A 10,346-nucleotide genomic window follows, 5' to 3' on the forward strand; every position below is an offset into this window, starting at 1 on the left:
GGGAGGCAGCCAGTGCCCATGCTTCTCGTCCCCATCGCCAAATCGAGAATGTGCCGCCCGCACGGGGGTGGCAACAACTTTCCCTCCCTCGGTCGCCGAAGGAAACTTCCGCCCACAGCCAAGATGGCCTCGGGGCCCCGCCCCTTGGATCTTAACCCGCTGGGCCCCGCAGTCCCCGGGGGGCTCTCCCGCCCCGGACCCGGGCCGGCCGCGGTTCCCGCTCACCTGGCCGGCCACTGGGCAGGCGCGAAGCCCCCGCGAGTCCTACGGTCCCCCTCGCAGGGGCCCTTGTCCCTTCTGCGCCGCGGCAGTCATCCTGCCGGGGAGGAGGCTCCCTCGCTTATCTCGAGTGCTGCTCCCGAGATGGCGGGAGAGAGATGCCCCAGAGGCGGACGGCGCGAGGTTTCCACTGTGGGGAGGAGGGAGCAGGACTTCCCGATCCGGTCACCCCGCCCAGACGGAGCAGCGACCACAGCAACTGCACCCGACGGCTGAGCCTCAGTTACGGCTTTGCAAAGTGCTTTCACCCACAATGATCACTACTGGGTTTACAAAGTTCACTGGCTCCTGAGAGAGGTGTCATTGACCCCATTCTACAGGAGTGGAAACTAAGGCCCAGAGGGGCGGAAGACCTTGTCAGCACAAATTGGTCTTCAGCTTCCAAATGAGGACCCCAGAGAATCTCTCATCTGCTTCCACACACGCCACAGCAGGAGGAAGTCATGAGCCAAGAGGCGGGTGGCGAGGAAGGGACCTACCGGGAAGGCGGTGGGCGGGGAGCAGGTTGCGCGGCGGGGCGGGGCCTGGGCTGGGAGTAGCCCCGCCTCCTGACCAGCCCTAGTGACATTTCGAGAACTGATTGGGCGGGGTCCGTGACAGTTCCCGTTGCCTAGACTACTAGGGCCGGACTCCCTCAGTACTGGAGGGAGGCGGCAGTCCTGGGTCAGGGGCCTCGAGATCGGGCTTGGGGTGAGACTTGTGCCATCCCGGTGGGCGGGTCCGGCCGGGGCCTTGGTAGGGTCCTGGGGCTGCTCTACAGCACCAGGGCTCCAAGAGGAGATTTAAGTCCTGGGTGGACAGGCTGAGCTTTCTGCCGGGCCAGACTCAGCGGACAGATGGGGGCCAGGGAGGCAGGGTGGACCTGGAGCTCTAAGGTGGGAGAGGGAACCAGGGACGCCTACCCCCAACCCCAGCCGGCCGTCGTTTGGCCCAGCTATGCCCTAACTACCTACCATCTTGTCCCCACAGCCCAGAGCATGTTCCAGATCCCAGAGTTTGAGCAAAGTGAGCAGGAAGACTCCAACCCTGCAGACAGGGGCCTGGGCCCCAGCCCCACCAGGGACCGACCCCCTGGCCCCAGCAAGCACCGGTACGTAGCCCCAGGCCTCCTGGGGGAAGCTGGTCACCAGCAAGGGCAGCGGGCCAGCAGCAGCCATCATGGAGGTAGGCACCCCCACAACCACTTGCTTGTCCACCTTGCCTCCAGCCCAGTATCTCCCTGCACCCCAGCCACATCCACATTCACTGTGTAGCTTTGAGTGAATCCCTAACCTGTACATTTCAGTTTCCTCTTCAGTCAGAGCAATTAGTCACCTCCATTGTAGGGCTGTTGTGATGGTTAGCAGGGATATATCAGAAGCACTTTCATTATAGTGCTGCTGCACAATAAAAGCCCAAAGAACATACGTGGTGTAGGACAGCAAATCACGGAGAGGCAGGCAAGGAGCCAGAAAGAGGAAATGACTTGTCTAAGGTCACACTTGCTTGGCGTTGCCTTTGGTAAGAAGCTGGGCTGGAGGATTCTGAGTTGCCCTGCCCTAGGCTGTGCACTTGCCCTAGAACTGGACCTTCCAGCCCCCGGGTATGTCTTTCGCACCCTGTGCTTCATACTCACCCCGAGGCTATCCTTGCCAGTTGCCAGGGACCAGTGACACTCAAGAAGCTGACAGCCATCCCAGGCAGCGGGGCTGTTAACCGGGGGAGCACAGCCACCAGGAAGGCCAGCACTGAGATGGAAGGATGGGCACCGGACAGCAGTGGCCATTTCTCAGTAATCCCCACCTTTCCATAGGCCAGCATGGCCTTGCTGCCTGGAACAACCCCAGAGATCTTCTGAAAATAAAAACCATGCTCTAACCTGCTGAAGCCTAAATTATCCCCTCCCATTTTCAGGCCCGAGGTTTATTAAGGTTTCCTTCCCAACCCGCTCACACCCTTTGAGACTAAAAACTCCACAGACTTTCTTTAACTTTTTTAACTCCAGATCTTTGCATTTGCTCTTTTCCTGCTCCCTGTCGCTTTCCACCCCCAACGTGGCTGCTCCTCCCCACCCTCTGTATCAAGTGCTTAATGTGTACCTCATGCTGTTCCAGCTGCCAAGGGTACCACAGTGAACTAAAGAGATCAAAGCACTTGCCCTTGTGGTGCCTATATTCCAGCGGGGTGGAGAGAGACAAGCCATAAACAAGCAAAGAAGTAAAGAATATAATGAGTTAGAAATGACAGGTGCTGGGCAATGGTGTGAGAAATAGTCTTTACTTTCTCTTTGGAATCCAGAATACTGGAATACTGGGAGCTGGGGGAGTGCTTTTAATTGAGGTGGTCAGGGTCAGCCTTGGTAAGCAGTGACATTTGGGACAGATGGCTGGAAGTGATGATGCAGGAGCCTTACAAACATCCCTGGGAAGAAACCTCCTGGCCTAGGGAAAGGCAAATGCAAAGGCCCTGAGGGCAGGACTTGGTCCAAGCCAGGTAGGGGAGGGATGCTGGAGGCAGGGAGGAGATAATAGAGGGAAGTGGCAGCTGGGTAGGGCCTTGAAGGCCGGGTAAGGACATTGGCTTTCTCCTTGAGTGAAAACAAGGCAGAGTTTTGAACACAGGCAGGCAGGTGATTTGCTTCAGGCATCAAGAGCAGCACCGGAGCCTCTGTGTGGAGACTAGTCTGCGGTGGTCAGAAGTAGGGGCAGGGCGAGCGAGCGGGCTGTGGCAAGAGTGCCCGCAAGGAGGGTGGAGGCTTGTGCCACCGTGTTGGCAGTGGAAATGCTAAGCAGATGGACTCTGGACTTATTTTGAAGATAATCTTGGCAGGATTTGCTAATGAGCTCAATGTGGAGTGGGAGGGAAAGACAGGAGTCAGGATGGCTGCAAGGAATCTGGCATGGGCACCTCAAGTAGGAGGATGGAGTTACTCTCAAGTCTGATGGAATGGAGATGGATGGGGCAAGATCAGGAGCCCAGCTGGGGGCAAGTCAAGTTAGAGGTGACTTTTAGACATCCCGGTGGAACTTTCTTGTAGGGATAGATCCTGGCGGGATTTACACATGCGGGAGTCCTCAGTCATTAATATGTTAAGGCCCAGGGAGCCAGTGTGAGGGGAGAGGGCCTGGGGTGAGCCAGGGACTGCACCCTTCTGAGGGCAGCAGAGGAGGGGCACCCAGCACTGTGGACCGGGAAGGAGCCCTTCCCCCTAAGGAGGGGAGTGCTGAGCTGCGGGCAGCGGCTGAGCGGGGAGCGCTGGAGTTGACAGGATGGGGCTATCACACTTTTGGTGGGCGGCTGACCTCCGTGGGGAGGGATATTGGGAAGAGAGTTGGAGACACGAGAGTCAGGTTGTACCCCTAGTTTGTGCAGGAGGTCCCTCTGGCCCCTCTCTCTGTCACCACTCCTGTCCTCACTCATTCACAGGACCCAAGTGCCCCTTCCCACCTCTCAGCCTCCTATCCTTGCCCTCCCTTCCCCACCCCCACCAACGCTCATTCTCACGGGCAGAACCTAGCTCTGCCTAACTCTTGTGCTCTGGTAAAGAGGAGCAGAGCTGGTAAAGGGGGGCAGCTGAAGGTGCAAGGAGAGTCACAGAAGGGTTGTTTTTATTTTTTTAAGATAAAAAGGGAAAACAAAATCACATGTTTAAAATCACATGGTGGAAATAATCCAGGAGGGAGGGAAAAGACAATGGTGCAGGAGAGGGGCACTTGCTGAAGTGTCCCTTGGTAGGAGAGAAGGGGTCTGGTGCCCATTGGAGGGACAGCTCAGCTAAGGGCAGGGCAGTGGACATGAGGGACAGAAAGGGGTAGTTACCCCACAGGAACTTTAGAAACTTCCCTTGTTGGTGCTTCAAATTTCTCAGGGAAAAGAAGCCAGGTCATGAGCCAGGACCGAGGGACAGAGGAGCAGGTGTGAAGTGGTCATCCAACCCTGGGCCCGGAGCAGGGGAGGTGTGCCAGGCAACATCAAAGGAGCCACTGAGGTTTGTGGCTGTGAATTTTAAATGAGGTGGCATGGCTGCACTTTTCTGCAAGCACACTGGCTGCTCAGGTGCCGCGGTAGGTGCTGGCAGGGGGTGGAGTCAACCACAGCTGCATTTGTCTCAGCCCAGTGAGGGGTGGGGGGCTTGAGGGTCTGTGAAGAGAGGGAGTGGTTGGTGTGGGGTGTAAGCTGGCCAAGCGGTAGGGGAGGCAGGCTCTGGGAGTCCCAGCATCATTAGAGCCAGGGCACCAGGTAGCAGGTGGTGGTGAGCCCATGGGAGGCTAGGGATGGAGTTGCTGATGGTGACAGGGCCTAGACTGCCTGTGGGAATGAGCAGGGTCGCCTAGGGGTGGGTCACCTGGGGCACAACCTGAGAAACTAGCTTTAGGGAGGGAAGGAGAGCAGTCCGAAGGAGCACTGATCGTGGAAGCCGAGGGGATGCCTGCCGCAGCTCCAGATGCAGCCTTGGGGAGGACTGCGGGGTGGGAAATAGCCATCATTTGAGATGACTGCATGGGATTTCTCAAACTTTTGACACAGTTTCCAATGTCTAAAATCTAAGTGATTTTTCCATAAAAGATCAAGAGTGTGCATGATCTGCGAGAGCCACAGGGGCACTGCCCGCTCCAGGTGGGCATGGTCCCATCACTCATTGTATTCCCTGCCGCCTGACCCTGCTGGGCTGGACTGTATGTGTGTGCCCAGGGACTACGGCCACCACGTGTGATGTGGCAGCCCCAGCACGTCGCCCAGTCCCTGGGATAAGCAGGTGTGTGGTGAGCTGCGGATGTGTGGATGGTGAAGACTGAAGGAAGGACACCCAGAAGGAGAAGCCACCAGTTCTGGGCTCTGGGCCAGTTTGCAGGCCCAAATGTGACTCTACTCTCTATTAGAAGATTGAGCTTGAGCAGGTTACTTAACATACTCTGCCTCAGTTTTCTGACCTGTAAAATGGGAATAGAACTAGTCCCACCTTTTAGGGTTGTTGTGTGGATCTGATGAGTTAATACAGGAAAGGTGCTGAGAAACAGTCCCTGGCATGGAGGAGTCTGCTGTTCTATTGCTGCACTGTTGTTACTATTGTTTCTATGAGTCGGTCCAAGTCCTGAGCATTTAGAGGGGAAGAGAGATCAATAACGAGTGCCGCACCCCATCCCAGGAGCAGACAAGTGAAGGAGAGGTTAGAACCAGAACGTAGGGGCCTTGAAGGGCATGCCAAGGAGTTTGGACTTTATCTCATAGGCAGTGGGGAGCCCTTGAAGGCTTTAGGCGGAGGACTGATGTGGTTAGGTTTAGAGCAGGGGTTGGCAAGCCACAGCCAGAGGCTAAATCCCTCTTTTTTTGTCAGCCTATGAGCTTAGAATTTTAAGGAGCTGACAAAAATCCGAAAGAACAATCTTTGGTAACATGTGAAAATTATACAGAATTCAAATTTCAATATCCCTAAATAAAATTTTAGTGGAATACAGCAACACACAGTTGATTATATATTGTAATGGTTTCTTTCAAGCTTTGACCACAAAGTTGAGTAGTGACAGAGACTCTATGGCCTGTGATGGTCAAAATATTTACTTTCTGGTCCTTTATGGAAAATATTTGCCAGCCCCTGCTTTAGGGTGTTTTCAGATTTTGTCAGCTCTGAACAAGATGGGAGGGGCCGCCCTCTGCAGTCCAATGAGGGGCTTTTGTATCACAAATGCCTTTCGTGTACACAGGGAGCCCAGCCTGAGGCCTGGGGTGCTGGAAGCTGACAGGCCTGTGCCTGTTCAGGGTGGGGTGCCATCCTGTTGCCCTGCTGCTCTGCTGCTGGTGTAGACAGTGTGTGAACACCTGCATGTGGTAGAGCAGGATACAAACCCAGCCCTGCCTGCTGGCAAAGCTTTGCTGCTCCGAATTATCTGGAACACCATTTTAATTCAATGTGCAACGATATTCACAGAACATGGGTGTGCCCAGCTCCACCCACTTACCCAGAAGCCCCAGAATTTTACAGAACTTAAAGCTTTGCAGGAGCTCGGGGCACCTCCAGCCACAGGCCCCTCCTGCCTGTCCACCCTATCCGCAGGCCCTCTCTGGGAGGACAGAGTGGGCAAGCCTGGACTTCAGCCCAGGCTCACACCCCGGCTGGAGCCATACCTTCTCTCTCCCCCTTACCTCCCCAGAGTGGGGAGAAGCCACCTCTACCCTGCTGTCGGGCATGTAGGGGTGAGAGCTGATTGAGGGTGGAATGCTTCAGTGTGGGTGTGTCTGCTATCCCTGGGGAGTCCACAGAAAATCCCTCAGGTTTTTTCCAGGAAGTAGAACACTTTCAAAGGCTCAGTTTACACAAATGATTGTCAAATCCTTGGCTTCGGTGAAAATCCTCCCCACTGCTGCCATAGGATAGGCCCCTGGTAAGGCAGGCATTCACAGGAGGCCCAGGGATGCCTACTCCAACCTGGGCCCCGAAGGCGGCCCATGGTGCTGCTGGAGGGAGCCTGGGGCATGAGAGTGAAGTACACAGACGGGGAGCCAGATCGGTTGGGTTTGGATCTCAGCTCTGCCACCGACTAGCTGTGTGACTTTGGGCATGTTACTTACCCTACCGGTGCCTTAGTTTTCTCGTGTAAAATGGGACAGTGAGGAAGCTCCCTCATAGTGTATGATGAGGGTGTAATGAATCATACACATGAAGCCCTTCCAGCCTGACACAGGAGTGCCCTTCTGCTTGTTCTGATTCTTGGGCAGGAGGCAGTACACAGACCAAGTGCCCCTGCACAAGTCACTCACCTTCCAGCTCTTGGACCCCGCATCTGTTAAGTGCAGGGGTTGTGTGGGGTTCTTAGAGCTAGAAAAGGAAAATACTAGCTAACGTTTCCTGAGCACTTACGTGGCCAAGCAGAGTGTGTCAGCCGTGTGAGTTTTGATAAGTTCCTAACCCCTTGGTGCCTCCATTTCCTCATCTGTAAAATAGGGAGAACTTGGTGTATGCCCCACTGGGAAGTTGGAAGGCTTCAGGATGTGAAAGGGACAGAACAGGACACTCTCCTTGTTTCTCATGGTGGCCCTAAAAGATGGAGATTGCCCCCATTTCATATAGGAAGACATTAAAGCCCCAGATTTGAGAAAGGGCCCAAGGTCACAAAGCAGGGATATGGTTAATAGGGAGCCCACTTTCCTGCTGAGCCTGGCCTCACTGCCCACGTGCCACAGGACTGGAAAGTGCTCTGCAGAGAGCCTGTTCTTATGAGAAGGTGTTTCTATTTCTGGTCTAGCCCCTACCCCCAGTCTGATTCCTGATTTAGCTACCCGTTCCCCACTACTCCTAAAAGGCTTTATGATATCCCTACCTGACCTCAGGCCTGGGCTTTGGTAAAGCACAGAACAGCCAGCAATTCTGACTACCCTCTTAGCCTAGGCCTTTTTCCATCCAGCCTTTTCTCCTTCTTGGCTTTCTCTGCCATGTGTCTGGAGCTGGGACCCTTGAAGGCCCTCTAGTCCCTGGAGTTGATTGACAGGGCTTGGTAAAAGCCATTTGCGGGGAGGACAGGACAATGTTATCCCCTGGCTTCAAAACCTGGCCCAAACCTTACTTCATCCCAATGCCTTCCCTGACAGATGTGCCTTGCATGGATACTCGGCACACTTCCTTGCATCTGTTCCATGCCTGTCTTTCACTCTGTTACAGAGCTCTGGGGTTTTGCTCCTGGGAGTAGTTTTAGGTCTTTGTCGGTCTGGATATGGGGGTGAGGGACAGTACACAGAGCGCAGGAGAGAGGCCTCTTTGAATAATAAGCCATCATGTACCTTCATCTTACAAAGCACTTTCATACTATTTTATGTGCCCTTTACACAGTCATAGATAGTAAGGGCTAGATTTATCCCCATAATGAGGTGAGGGCACAGGCTCAGAGTTGAAGAGTGGTTGGACAGGGAAGAGGTGTAGCTCGATGAATAATCACTCAACTCTGGATTTCAACAAACTTCGAAGGACTTCCAGCCTCAAAACTCCACAGCTGTGTGACCCTGGGCAAGTCTTAGCCTCTCTAAGCCTCTCTGTCTTCTCATCTGTAAAATGCAGGCACTGTTAGTACTCACTTTTCAGGATGGTTAGGAGGGCAATGAGGTGATGCCCAAGGCCTGGCACATAGGAAGTGTTCCCCGTTGACTTAAAGAAGTCAACAGGTTGTTTCATTTTCTCTGAAGTCAGATGCTGCAGGAGGTACAGACATTCTGCTGACATATTCTTGTTCTCCAGAGGCCCAAGGCTCCCTATAGACCACAGGGAAACAAAGGGGCCCCAACAGGTTGCTTGCAGAGGTGGAGTTCAGTCTGGGCAGGACACCTCCTCATCCAGGGATTGGTACTCTGCTGGAGAAAGGAGGTGATGAAAGAGCTAAGCGCTCAGGGGGTGCTGGGAAGTCCCATGGTCCTGCACTGATAACTGTTAACTACTATTTCTTATGCCCTCATTTTGTGCCAGGCACAGAGGAAGTTCATTTTATACACGAAGGGCCTGACTCATTAATGGGGCTCGACTAAGACTTGTGGGATTAATGAGAAGTTAATTCGAATTACACAAAAGCCCTAAGCGCGTCCCTCAGTTTACATATGCGGGAACTAGGGCTCTTAGAGGTAGAGTGTGACGTGCACACAGACATTAGCGGACCGACGGGGCTGGGGGGCACAGAGGAGATGAAATTCACGTTGCTCCCACCTCCTGACCCTCTCCGCAGGCGCTGGGGCTGTGGAGACGCGGAGTCGCCACAGCTCGTACCCCGCAGGGACCGAGGAGAATGAAGAGGAGGAGGAGGAACCCAGTCCCTTCCGGGGCCGCTCGCGCTCGGCGCCCCCCAACCTCTACGCTGCGCAGCGCTATGGCCGCGAGCTCCGGAGGATGAGCGACGAGTTCCAGGGATCATTCAAGGTGAGCGCCGACCCGGCGCGTCGGGGACAGTAAACCCGGGGCTTGCCGGGACCCTACTTCCGGGCCACCTCCCGCTGGGTGTCCCGCCCGAGTCCCAGAGCACGTCGGGACCTGTAGTCCACACCTCGCCCCAGAAAGCTGAAGCTCCCGGTTTCTCAAGTCCTTGGAGCGCGAGGCTTGCTGGTATTTGTGTTCCCGGGCAATCCCTTCCGGATATCCGAGTTATTTTGGCCTCAGTTTCGGAACCGGTTCAGTAGAATTGAAGTCCCGTCTCCCAGACGCTGTCTTTGGCTCTGCGCTTACAGCGTCCTAGGCCTCAGCGCCCCCGCCCGTCTCACGGAGTGTCTGCGATCTAACCGGTCCCATTCTTAAGGGCCCTAGACATCTTTCATGCTTAGAGAGGTCAGGAGACTCCTCAGCACCGGGCATGCTGGGTGTGACGGTCTTTTATTCCCCACCTCGGGATCTCACTTAGGGGTAGGATTCTGGAAACGGAAAGGCCTGATTTAACCCTTTTTTCTCCCACCCCGAAGGGACTTCCTCGCCCGAAGAGCGCAGGCACAGCTACGCAAATGCGGCAGAGCCCCAGCTGGACACGCATCATCCAGTCCTGGTGGGATCGAAATTTGTGGAGAGGAGGTTCCGCCCCCTCCCAGTGACCTGCCGTCCCACATTCCGGAATCCGCCGTTCCCGCCGCTGGCAGCCATCTTGGGTATGGGCGGAAGTCTATCCGTAGGCCTTATGCACAAGGAGGATCGGTTGTGTCCTTTTCGGAAGGAGGCAGTCTGACCCAGAGCCTGATTTCGTTCCGGTGTGTGGGAGGACCACTGAGGGGTTCGGCCCCATCGGAAGTTTGAGGTTTTCGGTCCTTAGCCGCCGGAAGTGGTCCCGAGACCCCGTCTCCCCGACCCTGGGCTACCAGAGGCACCTGCGGAAAGGTGCGAGCTGGGAAAGCCGTAACTTCACCAGAACCCTTTTATCTGCGGTAACTCCGCGGGCCGACGCTCTCCTGGGATGTGCTAATAAAGCCCGCGTCTGCGCCGCCGAGTCTCTGTCCGTCACTTGGGGCTTCGCGGGCAGGGAGAGAGCTAGCATTGAGTTTCGAAAGATGCCCCCCGTTTTACTGATAAAGGAAGCTGAGGCTTTTAGAGTTACTTATCCTGGGGTCTAAGTGGCGGGCAGAGCCAGGGCTGC

At 55.1% G+C, this 10,346-nt stretch overlaps 1 protein-coding gene and 1 long non-coding RNA gene across 8 annotated transcripts; one reads left to right on the top strand and one right to left on the bottom strand.

Moving 5' to 3' along the window:
• Positions 1 to 543: 543 nt before the first annotated feature.
• Positions 544 to 10,194, top strand: BAD (BCL2 associated agonist of cell death). Of its 4 annotated transcripts, none has more exons than XM_017676994.3 (4): positions 544 to 734; positions 1,249 to 1,443; positions 8,961 to 9,151; positions 9,685 to 10,194. In XM_017676994.3, the coding sequence occupies exons 1-4, from the start codon at positions 665 to 667 to the stop codon at positions 9,808 to 9,810; spliced, it is 582 nt and encodes a 193-aa protein (XP_017532483.2). In that variant the 5' UTR covers positions 544 to 664; the 3' UTR covers positions 9,811 to 10,194. The 4 variants fall into 4 exon arrangements, with proteins under 4 accessions (XP_017532483.2, XP_017532486.2, XP_017532487.2 ...); XM_017676997.3 differs by lacking the exon at positions 544 to 734 and adding an exon at positions 839 to 969; XM_017676998.3 differs by lacking the exon at positions 544 to 734 and adding an exon at positions 983 to 1,154 and having other exon boundaries at positions 1,249 to 1,369.
• On the bottom strand, positions 1,901 to 9,162 carry LOC108407572 (uncharacterized). Of its 4 annotated transcripts, none has more exons than XR_005055099.2 (4): positions 8,942 to 9,162; positions 8,323 to 8,595; positions 7,115 to 7,187; positions 1,901 to 4,398 (listed from the first exon to the last, which is right to left on the bottom strand). It is a non-coding gene; the product is annotated as an uncharacterized lncRNA (long non-coding RNA). The 4 variants fall into 4 exon arrangements; XR_005055097.2 differs by having other exon boundaries at positions 5,219 to 7,187; XR_005055098.2 differs by lacking the exon at positions 7,115 to 7,187.
• Positions 10,195 to 10,346: the final 152 nt, after the last annotated feature.

Source organism: Manis javanica, chromosome 11, assembly GCF_040802235.1.
Source record: "Manis javanica isolate MJ-LG chromosome 11, MJ_LKY, whole genome shotgun sequence".
NCBI classification, from domain to species: domain Eukaryota; kingdom Metazoa; phylum Chordata; class Mammalia; order Pholidota; family Manidae; genus Manis; species Manis javanica.

What these genes read in the sequence shown, in the direction of transcription:
- BAD (XM_017676994.3), top strand. Translation starts at nt 665, where the DNA reads ATGAGGACCCCAGAGAATCTCTCATCTGCTTCCACACACGCCACAGCA. An exon ending in AGGAAGTCATGAGCCAAGAG is followed by an intron (nt 735 to 1,248) that starts GCGGGTGGCGAG and finishes TTGTCCCCACAG; the next exon opens with CCCAGAGCATGTTCCAGATC. An exon ending in CAGCAGCAGCCATCATGGAG is followed by an intron (nt 1,444 to 8,960) that starts GTAGGCACCCCC and finishes CCCTCTCCGCAG; the next exon opens with GCGCTGGGGCTGTGGAGACG.